Consider the following 20,375-nt stretch of genomic DNA (forward strand, 5'->3'; position numbering starts at 1 on the left):
GCTCAGGTCATGATCCCTGGGATTGAGCCCCGCATTGGGCTCCCTGCTCAGCGGGGAGCCTACTTCTCCCTCTGCTCCTCTTCCTATTTGTGCTTTCTCTCTCTCTCTCTCTCTCAAATAAATAAAATCTTAAAAAGAAAAAAAAAAAAGTAAAAGTGCCACATTAGAGTAGGAAGCCAGGAATACCATATGGATAGAACATTCAGGGGTTAAATGTTTTTAAGTTTACAGCTACCTGCTCACTTTTATTATTTTCCCAGAATTAATTTTCATAGTTTTTAAAAAAGGAAATAAATGAAAATGACCAATCTTGTAGCATGCAGGCATACCTTTGCTTTCAAATTTTTCATCCACTTTGACATTTCCAGATAATCCATTTTCTATAAGACAGTGTTCAATGAGAGCTGGTCCATAGGCTATAAAAGCAGAGGGTATCATTTTTAGTATTTTCCTATAAAATTTAACATTCAAAATATAATCCAAAATTTATATCCCAATATAAATATCTACTCAATAACAGTAGCCAGTGAAAATAACAATTTACTTATTTTGCTTTTTAAGATTTTATTATTTTACTTATTTTTGAAATGTTATTAGACATAACAATTCAAGACTTATAAATATTTGAGACTATAAAACAATTATAGAAGTCAGTGCATAAGTTATAGAAATTTAATGGAATTGAGCCACATATAAAGGACATAAATCAGGAATGAAAGATTGTTTTAACATCCAAAAACTAGTTAATGCAATACACCATGTTAACAGAGTAAATTTATAAAAAATCCAAACTTACAAGTTTTATGTGTGCTATACTAACAGTTGGAAAGTTGCAGAGATAATTTTTTAATGCCTTCTAAATTCATAAGAGAATCCTGAAAACTACATTTTCTTGCAAACATTTCACTGCTCTATTTAGGATTACTCACGAAGTAATGGGTTAAGAACTCTCTTCAATAGTTCACCCTTAGGTGCACTGGCTATTATTTCAGTCAATCTGTGAAAACAAAATTGACACACCTCTTACTATCTTATATTTATAGCAATATTCATATTCACAATACTTTCATACACATCAAATTGCCTGATTATCATGGTACTCTAAAGTACAAGAGGAATTAGTTCACTTTGTAGGTAAGAAAATGGGTTGTAAAAGTAATTTATCCAAGGGTTCCTTGGAGCAGCAGACTGGGACCTGAAACCAAATTTCCTAAGAAAAATCAATACTTTCTCAACTAAGTCATATTGCTTATTGTCAATGTGCTCATACATGACAGGAAAGTGATGTTTTTATATAACAGGTAAATGTTTGTAGAACCTGGTGATATATCTTAATACCTGGAATGGCTTTAATAAGAACTCTTAACGATGCTGTGGGCCCCTCTGGTCCCCAGATCAGCAGCATCAACATAACCTGAGAACTTGTTAGAAATGTAAATTCCTGGGGCTGCCTGGGTGGCTCAGTCGTTAAGCATCTGCCTTTGGCTCAGGTCATGATCTCAGGGTCCTGGGATCTATTCAGGGTCCTGGGATCGAGCCCCACATCGGACTCCCTGCTCAGCGGGAAGCCTGCTTCTCCCTCTCCCACTCCCCTGCTTGTGTTCCTTCTCTCACTGTGGCTCTTTCTGTCCAATAAATAAATAAAATCTTACAAAAAAAAAAAAAAGAAATGTAAATTCCTGGGCCGATCCCAGATCCACTGAATCAGACACTGGAAGCAAGGGCAGCAATCTATGTTTTATTAAGCCCTCCAGGTGAATGTGATGCATGTTACACTTTCAGAACCTCTGCTATAGCTATTAGCCAGCAAAACCTTTCAGCCAGAAGAGCACTACATTTTCTTGCAAACATTTCATCATCATAATTTTATAATTACAATCAGCACCTTATCCCACAGTACTCCCTTTTCTTGGCTAAACCATTTCCATTTGCACTCTGCCTAAGATAGACATCTGTCTTCTTACAGAATAGCTAGTAAGTCCCCTCACTTTACCAAGAAATCATAAACATCTGAAGTAACACCAGACTTAGATTAAAAAGATATATATTTGCGGAGCGCCTGGGTGGCTTAGTCGTTAAGCGTCTGCCTTCAGCTCGGGTCATGATCCCGGAGTCCTGGGATCGAGCCCCGCATCGAGCCCTGCATCGGGCTCCCTGCTCAGCGGGGAATCTGCTTCTCCCTCTGCCCCTCACCCCACTTGCGCTCTCTCTCACTTTCTCTGTCCCTCTCTCAAATAAATAAATAAAATGTTTAAAAATTAAAAAAAAAAAGACATATATTTGCTAGTTGCAAATGAGGCTTAATTGCTTATATGCACATTTATGTAGTTCAAGCAATCCAAATTTAGTTATTGCATGCAAGTAAACAAAATATTTTCTTATGTGACAGTTCATTCATATTCTGACCTTTGACCTATTTTACCTCCTAATACATTATGAAATGAGCTTATAAACAAAACATGTTACCTTTCCAAGGTAAGCAAAGGCTCAGCAGCTCTAGCATGATCGACTGGATAGCGTTCACGAACAGCAAATTTAACATCATCTGACTCATCAGTTCGAAATCTCAGGATATTCAAAATTAGGTACTCATAATCTGTAAGAACAATGTTCCCCTGTAATAGAATAAAATATAATTTACTGCTTTTCCCAATCATTCTTGAAACTTCTTAAAAAGTGAGGAAAATATTGCAGTCTCTTGAAAACTTAATCAAGCTACAGAAATGAAGTTACAAACAAAAAACATTTAAATCACATCTAAACACTGCTCTTTGCACTAGCACAGCACAGACTGTGAAATAAGATAAGCAAATAAAGGACCCCAAGTTTGAAACATAATGAAGGAATGTACAGCAACTTTAAACTCATTGTCTGATGGTTCTATAGAAGTCACTAATGGAAGCACAATACAGTTATCCCCCAGTTTTCAAAACTTCTTTCTTATAAAAGACCTACATTAGTACCTGTTTTCACTAACTGAAAGAAATCTTTAAAGGATTTTCACTTTTATGAAAAAAAGGCAAAAAGCAAAAAAAGCACTCAGTGTGTTTTGCAGTGATCTGTTACAGAGTCAGGACAAACCCCAAGCAGTGAAAGGTGGCACTGCCGATTCCCTGGAACTACACTCAGCATCTCAGCAGCAAGCCATCATAGCTTTGAACTGTGAGCATCTGTGCTTTATCTCTACTTATTTTGTGCACCTATTAGTAAGATACGACCTAAAGTATCAGAAGAGCCTAAGAGAAGTTATTTTTTGCGTCTGGGAGTGCTCAAAAATTTTTCCATATAAATTGATGGCAACTGCTTCTTTGCTTTACACCATTTCAGCTTATAAAAGGTTTCATAAGAACGGCTCTACTTTTGGATAGCAGGGGAAACCTGTAGTCAATTAACACGCTGATGACCACCAGCTGAACTAACTGCTGCCTTTGCATGAGGCAGGTCTACAAATACTGTGGCTTATTAAGAACAATTCAGAACAGACATTTTAGAGCTAAGTGAAGAGCTATTTGTCTTTTGATAGCAATAGTTACGTGGAAAATGAATAAGGACAGTTATACTCTCTATCCAAGTAATTCCACACTTGTAATATATCCTACTGTAATAACTCAATAAAACCAAAAGCTACATGCTTAAAGATATTCACTGAAGTTTATTTACAATAGAAAAAAAAAAATGGCAACAGCCTAAATGTAAAAATTAGGGAAATTGCTGAATTATGATATATCAACATAACAAACTATTTAAAAGCTGTTAACTTATTAAGACTATGTCTTGAAAAAGTAGGAGAATGTTTATAATCTTAAGTAAAAAATAGCAAGACAAAAAAATTCTGTATTCTAGGAAGTAGAAAGCAAATATATGGGAAAATGAAAATATTAAAAAGACTTAAAAATATTGTTACATAATCTTTTCAATAAAAAAGAGGAGGAAAACTTTTTTTTTAAGACTTTATTTATTTATTTGAAGGAGAGACTGCACGCGAGTGTGAGAGAGAGAGGTAGACAGAATCTGAAGCAGACTCTGCACTGAGCACAGAGCTGGACACGGGGCTCAATTCCACAACCTCGAGATCCTGACCCGAGCCAAAACTAAAGAGTTGAGCGATTAACTGACTCAGCCACTCAGGCGAAGAAGGGGAAAAACTTAATGAAAATAAAACTGCCTAAAGAATATAGCCTTCCAAATTTATTATAGACAGTGAAGACAGGGGTTGTTACAGAATTAAAATAGATAATCACAAATGCCTTAGCAACTACTTAGAAGTTGGTCAGAGAAGATAGGAAGAGTAGCCCCAATCTCAGGTTGGGGAAGTGGCTTTAGTAGATGGGGCCACCATTCACCTTGATTAACCAGAAGTTACTAGGTGTTCAAAGAGTAATACCTACTCCTGAAAGTTCTGACTTCAAAGCATTCATGCATTTAACATAAAAGTTAACTGGAGAAGGAAAGCTGGGAGCTTGGAAAAATGTCCATATAGTGTCTAGTTCAGGAATATGTGACTTGAAAAACACCTGGCCATAGAGCCTGGCACACAGAAGGTACTCAATAAATGTTTGTTGAATCAAAATGTGCAATTACCGAGAACATCTGGCAGATTCCAGTAAGGCAGTTACTTCCCTGGAAGTGTTTTTTCCTTAAATCAAGGTTTCCCAAACTCTTCCTTAAGATGGTCCCCCCTCCATAAAAAAAGAACTCTGTGATCAAGTAAGTTGAAAATTCTAAGTAACAAATCCTTCTCTAGGGGATATACACATCACATTATATGGACAAAATACACAAAGCCTGTCTTTTAAGAAATAAAAAATGCAAGCAAGATAGTAAACATTTACAGGACTGAAACCTAGGAGAAGAAAACTCAGAAAGATAGGTCCCACACTTGGGGCTAATTTTCCCCTCGGATCATTTGTCTAACAGTTAAGAAGCAGCTGATGATAGGCTGAGAAGCTGAGCATAAATTCTGATAGACTTACGGGACAACTAAGGGGAATAAAACCAGAGTTCAGAGTCCAAGTGAAAGATGAGTTGGGGAGGGAGGGATATCCTGTAGGTCCAGCTCTGAATAGGGGGTCATAAAGGCTGCATCTCAGGGGATGAGATGAATTGGAAATATACCAGCTTTTCCAGGCCCAGCTTCTATCAATTCAATTCTTGACTGTTGTGAGGTAATCTGGGATTATCTGTGCCTTTAGCCACTTGTCAAAAGCAATTATCTTCTCTAGAGGAAGACAACATCATTCCAGATCTCACAATATAACTACTGTTTTTCCTACTCAATGTCGGACACACAATACAATAACCAGACATGTGAGGAGACAAGACAATGTAATTAAAATCAAAAGAAACAACAGACAATAAAAACAGACACTCAAGGGGCGCCTGGATGGCTCAGTCGTTAAGCGTCTGCCTTCAGCTCAGGTCATGATCCCAGGGTCCTGGGATTGAGCCCCGAATCAGGCTCCCTGCTCCGAAGGAAGCCTGCTTCTCCCTCTCCCACTCCCCCTGCTTGTGTTCCCTCTCTTGCTGTCTCTCTCTCTGTCAAATAACTAAAATCTTAAAAACAAAACAAAACAAAACAAAAAAACAGACGCTCAAAGCAATTCCAAATGACTCCAAATGATTCTTGTCTGATAGCAATAAAATTAGTGACCTGGAAGACAGGTAAAAGAAAATATGGCTGAGTTTCCCAAAACTGATGAAAAACATAAACTCAGTTCTAGAAGTGCTATGAACCCCCAAAAGATAATTACAAATAAAAACTCAACTAGGCACACCACAGCAAAACTGAAAACTGAACACGAAGAGAAAAAATTTTAAAGCATCCAGATTAAAAGGCCAGATTACCTTCAAAAGAGCCAACACTGATTTCACTAGAAACAATGGTTGACACAAGACAATATACTATTTTGGTAACTGTAAAAAGTTTATTTAATTAATAAGAGAACCAACTAGATTGTAAAACTGGTTGTAAGAGAAATGAAATAAGTGAAATATTTAGAGTGACTGAGAGAATGACTGTATAAGATTGCCAATTCAAGGCAGTTAGATAAGACCAACCTTTGGGGATATCTTTTCTCTGGACAGATATAATTTGAATCTCTACTAGATGCAACTATTTTCATTGCTATGAGGCAAGAATTATTTGTATTTCTATCAGTTTCCTACAAGTTAAAATCTATCTTTATAGAGTTGTTTTAAAAACCTAATCAATAGTAAATAGCAAATCAAAGATATACATCCTTCAAGAAAAAAATAATCCCCAGGAGTGCCTGCTAGACAGCACTCAGCAGGATACTAAAATGACATTGTGTCCTTTTTGTCTCTTTTCAAATTTTGGATACCTTTTTTTTTTTTACAGTCCCCTCTCATGATCATAACATCTAAAATTATTGATGACAAATATACATACACATAAGCTACTCTCACTGCATCTTGGCCCGATTTATTTATATAAGTACAGCAAGAAATGTTAATTAACATATACAAATCTCCTTATAGTCAGCAAATCTAGAGCCACAAGGTATGAAGCAATTACTAAAGCCATAATAATTACTGCTGCCTGGAGAATTCATAAGAAATCTGGGATTTTATTTTCAAAAGTTTGTTATCCCAGAGATTTAACAATTAGTATTTGCTTCTAATTCAAAGCTATGAAACCAGACCAAACAAAAAAACCACTACTCATTGTGTCTGTGGTATACCTATAAATGTAGGTAAATTCCTCTTTAAAGTTACTCAAACCTACCCTTCCTTACTACCAATAGGCTAGGATCCTACACGCCACAGAATAGGTACAAAACCAGTTTCTCAGGAGGGCTTTGTGGACACTGCTTCTGCATATACAATATAACCTTTGTTCCTTAATGATGAGCTTGTTATCCTACTTAAATGAGACTTATTCTCAACTATGATACCCCAGATTTGACCTTAGTTGCACAATCAATTTGCCTACTTATATCTTGGTAAAAGGAAGGACAAATTCTTATCAAACCTATGTAAATATACACATTGCCATTAGCAGTAAAAAAAATCTCCGTAAAAGACATTTGTTCCTAAATTCTAAGGGATCAATGAGAGCAAATTACCATTTAAAGAATGTATCACTTCAATTTGCAGAAGTACAAACTACTACAGATCAAGAGAAAGGTAAAGGGCTTTATCATACACTACCATAAAACACTCATCATAAAAATAACACCAACAATATTCTGAAAAAAATTAACCACAATTAGATTCTCTCCAGTTTATTTAGTCCTGTCTGATTAATTCTAATCATCCTAGACCACAGGTTGGCACTCTATTTTCATAAAAGCACCTGCTTCTAGATTAAAGTCAGTCTCATAAATTCTAATTTGGTCCCCTGATACATTTTGGCATTTGTCTAAGCAATACTGGCTCAGACGATGTGAGTCTATTATATAAGAGCAGGGGTCAGCAAACTTTTTTACAAAGCTAACTCTGTAAAAGGCAAGATAGTAAACATTTTAGCATTTGTGGCCACATATGGTCTCAGTTGCATCTTCTTTTTTTTTTTTAAGAGCCCTTTTAAAACATAAAAAACATTCTTAAGTTCACAAGCTTTATAACAAGGGGCCACCAGCTGTAATTTATCTACTCCTGTTTAAGAGTATCTGATATATCCTTTCCAGCAAGGTTCTGAAACTGACTTCTTTGTTGAAGACTCAATATAATGACAAAATCATAGAGACAGAATACATTGGTAGTTGTCAGGAGGTTGGGACGGTGGGAGGAAGAGAGGTGGGTGGGTATTACCATAAAGAGGTATCACCAAGAAGATCTCTGTGGTAATGGAAAATTCTGTATCTTGACTGCAGTAGTGGTTACATGTATCTACAAAGGTGGTAAAATGCACAGAACTAGATGCATACATTGTACCAATATCGATTTCCTGATTTTGATACTGTACTATAATTATGTAAAATATAACAACTGAGGGACACTGACCTCTCTTATCTTTGCAACTTCCTGTGAATCTATAATCATTTCAAAACAAAAGTTTAAAAAAAATTTTTTTAAGTAGGTATCATGCAAATTTTAACTGACCACTACCTGAGACCACATACAAAAATCAATTTCAGATGGGCTGCAGTTGCAGTTGCCTGCAGGGGAAGGGGCAGAACATTCCCTGCCCATGTTTCACAGTACAGTAGTATTACACAAATAATTAACAATATAATGATCAATTATCCTTTATCTCATTCCCCAAATTTAACTTACCCTATCATAGAGCTCAATGATTAAGTGATAAGCAGCTTCATCACTTCCAAATTGAAAATCTACAATCCTATCCACACCAAGCTGTTTTGCACTGACCAATCGCCGACTCTTCAAATGTTTTCGGCACTAGTGAAAAACAGAAGAAAATGTCATTTATGTAGAAGTCAATTCCTAATTCTTTGATACTGGTTTGTAAATAAGTTTCCTCTTTTCATTATCATCAAGAATAACATTTAAAAAGTAGTAAACAAAAGCTTGCAGATGATAATCAAAGGAAAAACACTTCAGACGACTCTAACTCTGAAACAGTATTTTATACTTTTTAAAGAAGATAATGACAGATCTACAGAGAAATTTATTTTGTTGTTTATACCACTGCTAAATCCCTTTTTCTTACCCTGATGACCTCATTCAAAACCATAACCTTTTTTTTAAGCCTCTTTCTAGTCCCATCTTTTAAGTATCCCCAATTTCCTTTGTGTTCAAAATTAATTAGTGGTTTTCACTAATCTTCCACTTCAAATACAAATTCTGAACCATGAGCTTATTGGTATTCTATTGGTATAATCCTCTACATTCATCCAATTACCTTCTAGTCCCACAAATTTATTAATATAACCCAGACAATTTTTCTGGTACTCTCTCCAAAGGTTTTGATCAACCTAGCTCAAATCCAAATGTATTAACTCTCATTCCTTATCAAATCCCATTCTTCCTACCCCTAAGTCACAATGTTCTTTTCTTATTAGCAATTAAAATAAAATTAACATTTTTAAACCCAAATACAAATTACTTTGTAAATACCTATTGCTTTAGATTATATATACCATCCTTTAGTACAGATATTTAAGCATAACATAGATCAGAAACAAGATTACTCTGTAGTGCCTAAAAAATCTTCCAATTGTTTCTAATTCTTGAATTTGAATGACCCCTTAGTCAAGCCCAGTAAAATAGAATGCTTTCAAGACTTAAATTCAAGACAAATTTTACAGAGAAGTTAATATAAAGTCACCTTAAAAAAAGAGAAAGAAATATACAATCATTCTTAGAATGCCAACTCTTTGATAACCAAGACTTCTTCCCCAGACCTGATAGTTCAGATTGACTAAAATTCTTATTTTATGCACTTGTATATTCAGACAGATGTAATAAGACTTTTCAAACTTCTAACAACTTCAAACTTCTAACTTCTAACTATATTCAATAGTTCTGATTTATGAGTGGTCTATGATGATTTTGATTTAAACAGTGGCCTACATATAGGGCTATTTTTAAATCCCCAGGGGAAAATCACAATCCTTCCAGAGTCCCCCAGTAGCATTTTTATTCAAGAAAAATAAAGTTAAAATGGAGATAAAAGGCATCCTTGAAGGGAACAGAAATCCACACCATGGAATGGAGAAAAGGGAAGATTATTTATCATGAGTATAGATGGGCATACAGTACATATGTAGTGCTTATTTTGTTTATTTCCCTATTAGGAGCTTGGTGAAAATGACTGTCAGTGCCACAAAGCACTAACTGGCATCCCCAAATGTGAGAATGAGGAACAATCACTGTGATTTACCACAAACTGAGCATGACTATGCCATACAACAGTAGCAGCTCTTTATTTTAAATTATTTATAACGTGCTTAACACTGTCTGCTCCAATGGAGAGTATCTCTCTATACGTTTAGTTTAACATGTACACCTAACTCATAAAATTCTCTTTTTAGAGTGTTTGGCTTCCTATTAGTATAGCCTGATTTGGGGATTTTTACACAATCCCAGTATCATATATCTTATCATCTGTTACATCATCTGTAAAACTAAAATAACTGTTCTTCATATCCACTGTTATATTAAACAACTTAAAATATACATTATTCATTTATTTTGAAAAGTGCTATACAAATACCAAGTGTCACCATTATTAAGGACAATTCCCAAAAGAACCATGTAGGCTTACTATTAAGTATATTAAACTTTTAAGAGTTTGATAATTTTGTGACAGGCCTTGTGATTTGGGAAACACTTACCTAACTTGTAATCCAAAACAGATTCTAAGTTGCTGGGGATAAGATTCTTCTCTGTAAAGCCTCTAATGAAATAACACAATGCCAAAACAAATAAATTTCTGAAGGAAAGTGAGGAGGAGAGGAAGAAGGAAATTAATACATATGGAGCCCTAATATGTGTCAGGCATTGTGTTAGGTGCTTTACATGTTACTTCAATTAATCCTCACCAGTAACCCCATGAGGGAGGTATTATCCACATTTTACATTTAAAGAAACTAAGTTTCAAGAGGTTAAGTAACTTTTCTGGGTTATAAAATTATTTAGCGGCAAAATCATTAATTCAAAGTTAGGTATATTTGATTCTAATGTCTTTCCTCTGTACCACATAATCTTTCAGTATATCTGTTATGTCAACAAATGGATAGGTAACACGTCCACAAATGCAGAATCTCAGTTTTAAAAGAAAAAAACAAAAGAAAGAAGTGAAAAGTAAAAAGATATGATTGGTAACATACTAATGTCATTGAGTATTCCAACAAAATACAGATTGGTAGCTCAAAAGTGAACTGCAGAAAACTAGGAAAGGGGAGGAGGGCATATTATAGAAAGCCAAGAATAACAGGATATGGATTCAGAAATTAGGGAATCATAAAAAGGTGAAAAACTGATGAAAATGAGGCTTTAGAAAAATTAACACTGGTCTAACACAATTATTTTGATAGCAAGAAGTAGACTGTAATTAAGGGACTTTAAGGAAATGTTATGAAAGCTCAAACTAGAATAGTGACTGTGGGAACAGAAAGATTTGGAGCACAATGGGGTGTGAAGAGTAACAGGGAGAAGTCAATAAACAGCTACTTTATTCATCCCAGTATCTATCAACTACTCTATTTTATCTCTACTTTATTCGTAACAGTAAAGGAAAACCAAATGTTTTAAAACTTAAATCGTTAGTGACCAATCTCAGGGCCTTAAAATTTAGCTTCAAGTATAATTTAAAGTTTACCTTCATGGCAAAACTAGATGGCATCATATTCTTAGGCCACTCAAATTCTGTTGTGTGAATTCGTATGCCAGATTCAAGTAAAAGTGTAGCTTTAAAGTCTGGTCTGTAGAAGAAAAAGTTAAATTTTTCTTTAGGGCACTTGTCAACGCTAACTCAGTAAAACAGACTAAAAGTGCAAGTAAAAAAAATTAATAATCTCATATTTAATTACCAAAGTAAAACAAGCCTGTAAAATGCTCTTACTTTTGAAGACGAATAAGATAGGTCTTATTATCCACATCATAAACATTGTTTACTCTCATTCCTATTAAGCTGCAAAGAGAAAGGAAACCTGTAACAACATTTGAAATATAAAACTTCACAAAAATTAAAGCGGCAGGCGGAAGCAGAGCCTTCGAAAGAGGGGATCCCCAACTTTTAAGGATATGGAGTCAACCAGGGAGCAGAGTCTGAAGGCCATCAGGCATTCAGCCCAAAACTTAATTGTAACTTTTTATGAACAAAAGTGGTATGCCAAACCTAAGAAAACCATGCAATGCCCTGCGTCCTTGAAATGACCCAATATTTTTAAGGAAATATAGTACAATCTAATCCACTTTATTACAAAAGAAAAAAAAGATAAACGAAACCCTGGAGAAATGACAAAACTCACACAGCTGAATAGAAACCTGACTAGAATCTGTTACTTGCAGCTAAAACGCCGATATTCCCTCTTAGGAGTAAGGAGGAGTGTCAAAGAAATCAGGCCTCCAGTCTGGAAACCCCTGAGGCAAAAGCCTACTGGGGCATCCTGGCTTGCACCTGGTGTCTCGTGTTTTACTAAACGTTTGCTGCCAGGCAACTCAGGCCAACAAGGCGAGAGCTCGGCGAGGGCCCCGCCAAAGCCTGACACAAGACCTGGTGAGACAGGCAACCCGCGAGAGCGGGGTGTGGGGCACGCGGACGCTGGGGTCCCGCAGGTGTCCTGAGGGCCACGGGAAATGTGTCACGCGCTCGCCCACCCAGGCCTAGCCAGGTCCGCAGAAGAAAAGCACTGGGGACTAAGGGGAAACATCAGGCTGGTCTTTCTTCCGCTTTGGGGCACTGGCCTCTGTCTTCTGCATTCCCCGCACGAGCCTGGTCACCTATCGCTCAGTACCTGGCATTCAGCTCCGCGAGTACCGCGCGGAGGTCAATGGTGCTAAAGCGAGTCTTCATGGCGAGGTCCGAGGGTCGCTACCGCAGTTTTCTCCACTGACTGCCTGACTCAACGCCGCTACTCTTATGCGCAGGCGCACTTGGCCGAAATCTACGGCCGCGCAGAAGACCCAATATTCCTTGAAGCGAAGGTGTTTGCGTCACTTTTCTGAAGATTTGGACTATTAAGTCGCCGTCAGCTGGCTTTTCGTATGCCAAAAGAATTCGAAATAAATCCAAATTATTCTCTGAAAGTGCATTTCTTCCTGGAAAGCTGACGGACTAGTCCGGTTACCTTTCCCCCGTGTGTTTCGGGACTTAAGCAAGCCTCCCTAGTGACCCCTGCTGGTGGTAAAAATTTATGAGGCGCGTACTGGGAGGATTTCCCCTAGAAGGGCGGTAGGGCTCGGTATGCCAGAGCAACAACCCATTTCCATTCGGTTAACTGGACCAGTAGAATTTTGAAATGTGACGAAGCGGAACTGTTTCATTCGCCTTACAATTACCCTCAATGATAAAGGTGAAGCAACGTTCAGGAAGGAGTTCCTATTTTGATGGGCCCTGCTCTCAGAAGAGTATTTTGAGATGTATTGTGGGATTCTCATTTAACCTCGGTCTTGGCATCCCCTTGCCTCAGCGTAGTACCTGGTATACAATAGGAACTCCATAAACGCTAGGCAACCTGAATATTCAGGTGTTTCGCTAGATAATCAAAAGTAAGACAGAATAAGAGAAGATTGCCTCACCATGGGGAAATTCACAGGGTAGTAGGAAAACTGTTGGGCAAGAATATAAGTATGCCACTTTTCGTTGTGTTCGATAGATACATGAGAAGAAAGGATACTTTAAGGTGAGAACTCAAAAGAGACGGGGTCTCGCTATGTTGCCCAGGCTGGAGTGCAGTGGCTATTCACAGGCGCGATCCCACTACTGATCAGCACGGGAGTTTTGACCTGCTCCGTTTCCGACCTGGGCCGGTTCACCCCTCCTTAGGCAACCTGGTGGTCCCCCGCTCCCGGGAGGTCACCATATTGATGCCGAACTTAGTGCGGACACCCGATCGGCATAGCGCACTACAGCCCAGAACTCCTGGGCTCAAGCGATCCTCCTGCCTCAGCCTCCCGAGTAGCTGGGACTACAGGCGCGCGCCACCGCGCCCGGCGAGGATCCTGAGCTTGGGAGGATTCTCCAGTCTGCCGGCGACCAGTCGTCACAATTCCCACCAGCAGAAGGCGACTCTAAGTTGAAAGGATGCGCTTGCCATTTCAGAAGAAAGCGGGAATTGTAGATGCTAAGGAAGACTGCTATAGGACACAGGGCACACAGCATTCATCACTGCGCCTTAGGACACACTAAACCATGCAGAATAGCTCAAAATGTAAAATAAACCATTTGGAGAGTCAGGAGAGAGCGGGAGCCAAGTAGTCTGTGGTCCAAATTGCAAAAATGAGAGGTCCCGGGGTACATAAACAATACTAAGGTTATTATGTTCGCTCTGAAGGCATTCCCAAAAGATTGCCTAAATATCTTGCATCAAAGCAGCCGAGTAAAACTCCACATTGAAAGGGACAACACTCAGGTGTTTCTTTAAAAACAAAAACTGAAGTACTCATAACAAAACTCCCACCTTAGGGCACTGGACCAATAAGATAGGAGCAGGAACACTGATTTAAGTTATACAGGGTCCGTCTGCCTACCAACTAACTCATACGTTGCTTCTGCTTTGTCTGTCAAGGAAAGTGGGGATCAGAAAGAAAATGAAAGAAAATCCCTAAGGGAAGAGGTAGATCAAGACAAGTGTAAAAATTACCAGAGAACTGCATCATTTACTACTGAATTCTATCATTTCTAGTTTTTGAAGTAATTTCTCTACTTTGAGAAAATTCTGAGACAGGACTTGTGGAAAAAATAAGAAGCAACCAGGGTGAGCAAATCATCTTCTGATTTTCAAAAAGAAGATAAAAGTGACTATTTGAAACCACAGACAGGTGCTATTAACATGTGGCGCAACAAAAAATTTAGAGAAAATTATTAATGGGTGACTTATGGGCATCTAGAATTATGATTCTCACACTTTAGTGTACATTCAGTAATTACTGTAGACATAATTAAAGCAAATTCCTGGGCACCACACCCAGAGTTATTTGGCTCAACATATCTGCATTTTTAACTACCAAGATGAAAGGGGCTTCTGGCCCATACTTGAAAGTTGACTGATCTCTAGAAGATGAAGTGGTGATCACTAGGAACTAATGTAGTTTCACATAAAATAAGATATAATTAATCTTACTCTCTACTCAACTCATGGACATATTTTATACATAGTCTTCGAGATTTTTTAAAAATTGAGGTAAATTCACATAACATAAAATTCACCATCTTAACCATTTTAAAATATACACTTCAGTAACTCTTAAAATATTTACAATGTTGTGAAACCATCTCCACTGTCTAGTTCCATAAAATTGAGATGCATTTTTTGACAGAGAGAGACACAGCGAGAGAGGGAACACAAGCAGGGGGAGTGGCAGAGGGAGAAGCAGGCTTCCCGCTGAGTAGGGAGCCTGATGCGGGGCTCCATCCCAGGATCCTGGGATCATGGCCTCAGCCGAAGGCAGACGCATAACGACTGAGCCACCCAGGTGCCCCAGGATGCATTTGTCATTCAAGACCTACTCACCCACCTTGCAAATTTCCAGTGGACACACCTTTCACTGCAACAGTGAGAAATAAATTTGTGAGGGAAGCCTCAGCATCCTTGAAGGGTTCTACAGTCACATTTCTCTGTAGGCCAGGACTTATATTTGGAACTGCTGCCACTGAATTGAGAAACCTAAATGCAATGAAAATAATTGGATGGTGAAGTGGCAGGGCCCAAATGGCAGCACTCCATCACCAAAGGCAAATTGGGTATCATTACCATAGTGGGCAGCAGAGTCAAAACAGCAATCAAATAGTCTGACTCCTGGAGACCTGTGATGTTGGCTTTTGATCACGGTGTTCCTAGAAGAAAAATATATGGGAAGCCTACTAAATTCTCACTTGATCTGTATAAGTAGAAGAGTTCTAGCTCAAGTGAACAAAAATCTAACTTAAATCATAAAAACAGAGTCATATTCAGTCAATTTCCAGACTTGAGCCAGTTTACAGACCCAGAGCCCCTTGAATGAAAGGGAGACCAGGTCCCCCCCTTGAAGAAGAACCCTAGCATACTTCCAAAAATTTATACTGTTAATCTTTCTCTCAGTCTTCCCCATAGGGACTGATGGCCTTTTACCAAGGCAACTGTGCTTTGGGGAAAAAGGAAATGGTCAGTAAATCATAAAATTTTCTAAAAAATCCCTTTTGGGGATTGCTGGACACTGACTTCACTGACAGTAATTCTAAGAAACTCAAAATGTCACTTTGGTCCACTGTCAAAGTAGGGGCTTATGGAGGTCAGGTGATAAATGAACTTGTGGAAAAAATAATTAGCTCAGATCTGCTTCACAGTGGTCCCAGGGAATCTCTAAACCCATCTTTTTTCTTTTTCGTTTTTTTTTTTTTTTAAGATTTTACTTATTTATTTTAGAGAGTGAGAGAGAGAGGAGGAGGAGTAGAGGGGGAAGGAGAGGGACAAGCAGACTCTGCGCCGAGTGCGGAGCCCTACACAGGGCTCAATCCTACGACCCGAGAGACCATGACCCAAGCTGAAACCAAGAGTTGGAAGCTTAACTGACTGAGCCACCCAGCTGCCCCTCCAAACGTATCTTGTGGTTATTTCCCCAATACTGGAATGTATGATTGGAATAGACATACTCAGCAGTTTCAGAATCCTCACACAGATTCTCTGGCCTGTGGAGTGAGGCTATCATGGTGGGAAATGTCAAGCCACTAAAACTGCTTCTACCTAAAACAAAACACAATACCACATTCCTGGAAGGGTTGCAAAGATTAGTGTCACCATGGGGCACCTGGGTGGCTCAGTCGGTTGGGCAACCGACTCTTAGTTTCCCCTCAGGTCATGGTCTCAGGGGTCGTGAGATTGAGCCCTGCACTGGGCTTTGCATTGAGGGCGGGGCCTGCTTAAACATTCTCTTCCTCTGTCCCTCCTGCTGTCTCTCTAAAATAAATAAATAAATCTTTAAAAAATTTTTTTAATTTTTCCATCAAGGACTCGAAAGAGGCAGTGGTGGTAATTCCCACCATGTTCCATTGAACTTGCCAATTTGGTCTCTGCAGAAGACAGATGGACCTTGGAGAATGACAGTGGATTACTGTAAACTCAACCAAATGGTAACTTCAATTGGAGCTGCTATACCAGACATAGTTTTATTGCTTGAGCAAATCAACACACCCCCTCGTACCTGATATGCAGCTATTGATCTAGCAATGTCTTTTTCTCCATCTTTGTTAATAAAGACCACCCAGAGCAGTTTGCTTTCAGTTGGAAAGGGCAGCAATACACTTTCACTGTCCTATTTCAGGGATATCAACTCTCTAGCCCTGTATCATAATTTAGTTCACGGGGATTTTGATCGCCTTTCCCTTCCACAAGATATCACAGGTTCATTATGCTGATGACATTATGCTGACTGAGCCTAGTAAACTAGAAGTAGAAACAACTGTAGACTCATTGGTAAGACATTTGTGTCAGAGGGAGGAAGTAAATCTGACAAAAATTCAGAGACCTACCTCAGTGAAATTTCCAGGGGAACCAGTGATGAGGGATATGCCAGATATCCCTTTTAATGTGAAAGATAAGTTGTTGCATATGTCCCCCTTACAACAAAGAAGAGCCCACAATGCGTAGTGGACTCTTTGTGGATTTTGGAGACAGCATATTCCTCATTTGTGTGTGCTACTCAGGTCCATTTACCAAGAGACTCAAAAAGCTGCTAGTTTTGAGATACAATAATGGTTCCATTGAACTGGAAGTTTAGACAGCTGCTGAGTCACTTTGGGTTCCTCGTACCTCTGAATCAGTAGGCCAGAAGGGAGTTATTGTGCTTACAGGGGTGATTGGTCCTGACTACCAAGGAGAAATTTGCTACTCCACAATGGAGGTAAGGAAGAGTATGTCTGGAATATAGTAGATCCCTTAGAGAATCTCTTAGCATTACCATGCTCTGAGATTAAAGTCAATAGAGAACTACAAAAACTTGATCCAGACAAGACTACTAATGGCTTAGACCCCTCAGGAAAGAAGGTTTGTGTAACTCCACCAGTTAAAGGACCATGACCACCAGCTGAGGCAAAGGAAGAGTTATAAATACCAGCTATGACCACATACCCAGTTACAGAAACAAGAACTGTAATTGTCATGAATATTTCTTCCTTATTTTGTGTGTGTATTTGTGTGTGTATTTTGATATGTATATATGAAGGAAATATCTTTGCTTTCTTCCCTTTCTTATCCCTTTATCATGTAACATAAGATGTAATGACTTTATATCATAGTATTTAAGTGTTGTTAATTTTACATTATAGTATTCAAATTATGTGATATCAAGGAGAAGAACAAACATCACCCAACGACTCAACACTCTTTTTTGGGGAAAGGCTTAGTGCATTTTTGGTTGCACACAGGATAGTTATTGCCTTTATTTAGAAGTTAAGTATAGTTTAAGAAGATGTATATGAGTATCTAGTTGACCACGGGTGGACTTGTGATGGTTAATTTTATGTGTCAACTTACCTGGGCCACTGTGCCTAGATATTTGGTCAAACATTTGTATTTTGTAGCTGTTGTTTGTTTGTATAGTGAACTAAACACTTCAGTTTTTTTTCTGAACTAATTTTTTTCCACTTTTTTATTGTTGTAAAATATGCTCTATAGAAAATCTACCATCTTAATTATTTTTTTTAAAGATTTTATTTATTTATTTGACAGAGAGAGACACAGCGAGAGAGGGAACATAAGCAGGGGGAAGTGGGAGAGGGAGAAGCAGGCTTCCCGCTGAGCAGGGAGCCCGATGTGGGGCTCAATCCCAGGACCCTGGGATCATGACCTGAGTCGAAGGCAGACACTTAACTGACTGAGCCACCCAGGCGCCCCATCTTAATTATTTTTAAGAGTACTGTTCAGTGGTATTAAAATACATTTTGTATTAAGTACATAATGTTGTAAACCATCACCACCATTCAATGCTATAGCTCTTTTTGTCTTGTAAATCTGAAACTCTATACCCATTAAACAATAACTCACAATTTCCACTGTCCCCAGCCCCTAGAAACCTGCAATCTACCGTCTCTTCAATTTTGACTAATTTAAGTACCTTATATAACTGAAATCATACAGTAATTGTCTTTTTTGTGATGGGTTTATTTCACTTAGCATAGTGTTCTCAAGTTTCATCCATGCTGTAGCATGTTAGAATTTCCTTCCTTTTTAAGGCTGGATAATATTCCTTTGTATGTATAGACCACATTTTGCTTATCCATTCATCCATCAATGGACACTTGAGTTGCTACAACATTTTAGCTGTTGTGAATAATATTGCTACAAACATGGGTGTACAAATATCTCTTCAAGACCCTGTTATAAATTCTTTTGAGTATACACCCAGAAGTAGAATTGCTGGATCATATGGTAGTTCTATTTTTAATTTTTTGAAGAACCACCATACTGTTTCCGACAATGGCGATACCGTCTTACATTCCCACCAACTTCTCTACACTCTCACTAATGCTTCTTATTTTCTGGATTTTTTTCCAATATATATTCGCCATTCCAATGGGTGTGAAGTGATATCTTATTGTAGTATTAGTTTCCATCTCCCTAATGATCAATGATGTTGAGCAGATTGTATGTGCTTAGTGGCCATTTGAATACCTTCTTTGGATAAATGTCTATTCAAGTCCTTTGAAAAGCAGAAATTTCTAATTTTCCCCATATATGCAGTTGCTTTTGAATGTCCTAGTCTTTGATATCTGGCTCCTGAAAGGGGAAAAAGGAAAAAAAAAAAAAAAGAGAGAGAGAATGAGAGAGACAGGAAAAAAAGGGGCTGGCCCTTTTAATCCTCTGGAAGTTAGCAGTGGCCTCCAACAATGATGGGAGGGGCAACAACAATGGCCACAGGCCTCTCTGTCTGCACCTCTGTGACCAGAAGCTGCAATCATCAATCAGAGCATAGACGCTCAATATTCGGAAAACAGGGTCCTTTTGCCTGTCCTGGCTGCCAAAAGCTAGGTGCAAGCTGCTCCAGGAGCATGTACACAACTGCTTGACGTGGGGCTCGGAGCGGAAATTGATAAAAGCTAACCATAATTTACCATGCAAGACTTTTTCTAGAAGTTGCAGACATTCAGTAGATTCAGAGTTCCAAAACAGGTACCCAGACAGGTTCTGACAGTTGTTGTCTGCAATTCTGCAATTACTGTCCAGGTGGAGAGACAGATTCCTGGTGCTTCCTACTCTACCATCTTTCCAGAATTCTCTCTTTCTGAACTAATTTTGTAAAGTCTTTATTCTTTGTTGTTTGTGGCCCCTGAAGTCCCTATTCCATTAGAATAATGTGCCATTAATGGTTTGACAGATTTCCTTAAATGCTTGAACAGACCGACCGACCGACCAATCAACCAAACAACCAAACAAAGAATTCTCTCTGATTTTGCAGTGTGCTATGTTGGGGCACTTCAACATTTAGCATGGCAGTTTATGACTCTGCCTTAGCCTTCATTTCCTTCTTGTTCTGAGCCTGAAGGTCAAACAGAGGTGAGAGAGGTCTCTTCTGAGCATGCATTCTTGCCCTAGGCATGTGTGTGACCTTCTAGATTTCCTGTAATATACCAGAACTTTCACAGTCTATATTCCTCCAAGTATGTCCTTCCTCAGCTTCTTTCTTCCAAGCCTTTTTAATCTATTTCTTGCCCTATTATCTCTTGCCCCAGCTGCAGGAGCTAATACATTTGCCTTTCAATGCTTTCAACAAATATGGTCCATGAAGCCTTCCCAGCCCTGGAAAAGTCC

The 20,375-nt window shown here is 38.5% G+C and overlaps 1 protein-coding gene across 4 annotated transcripts in view; it reads right to left on the minus strand.

Moving 5' to 3' along the window:
• NEMF (nuclear export mediator factor) overlaps nucleotides 1–12,544 on the minus strand; it is a 58,939-nt gene extending 46,395 nt beyond the window's left edge. For all 4 annotated transcript variants that reach the window (XM_078053646.1, XM_078053645.1, XM_078053647.1 and 1 more), the window contains exons 1-7: nucleotides 12,387–12,544; nucleotides 11,492–11,560; nucleotides 11,249–11,351; nucleotides 8,239–8,364; nucleotides 2,467–2,615; nucleotides 930–997; nucleotides 330–416 (exon numbers count right to left, since the gene is read on the minus strand). In XM_078053646.1, coding sequence (XP_077909772.1) covers nucleotides 330–416; nucleotides 930–997; nucleotides 2,467–2,615; nucleotides 8,239–8,364; nucleotides 11,249–11,351; nucleotides 11,492–11,560; nucleotides 12,387–12,445 — 661 coding nt within the window. In that variant the 5' untranslated portion in view covers nucleotides 12,446–12,544. The remainder of the gene's footprint in view (nucleotides 1–329; nucleotides 417–929; nucleotides 998–2,466; nucleotides 2,616–8,238; nucleotides 8,365–11,248; nucleotides 11,352–11,491; nucleotides 11,561–12,386) is intronic.
• Between the last annotated feature and the right edge of the window lie 7,831 nt (nucleotides 12,545–20,375).

This window comes from Halichoerus grypus, chromosome 8 (assembly GCF_964656455.1).
Source record: "Halichoerus grypus chromosome 8, mHalGry1.hap1.1, whole genome shotgun sequence".
Classification (NCBI taxonomy): Eukaryota; Metazoa; Chordata; class Mammalia; order Carnivora; family Phocidae; genus Halichoerus; species Halichoerus grypus.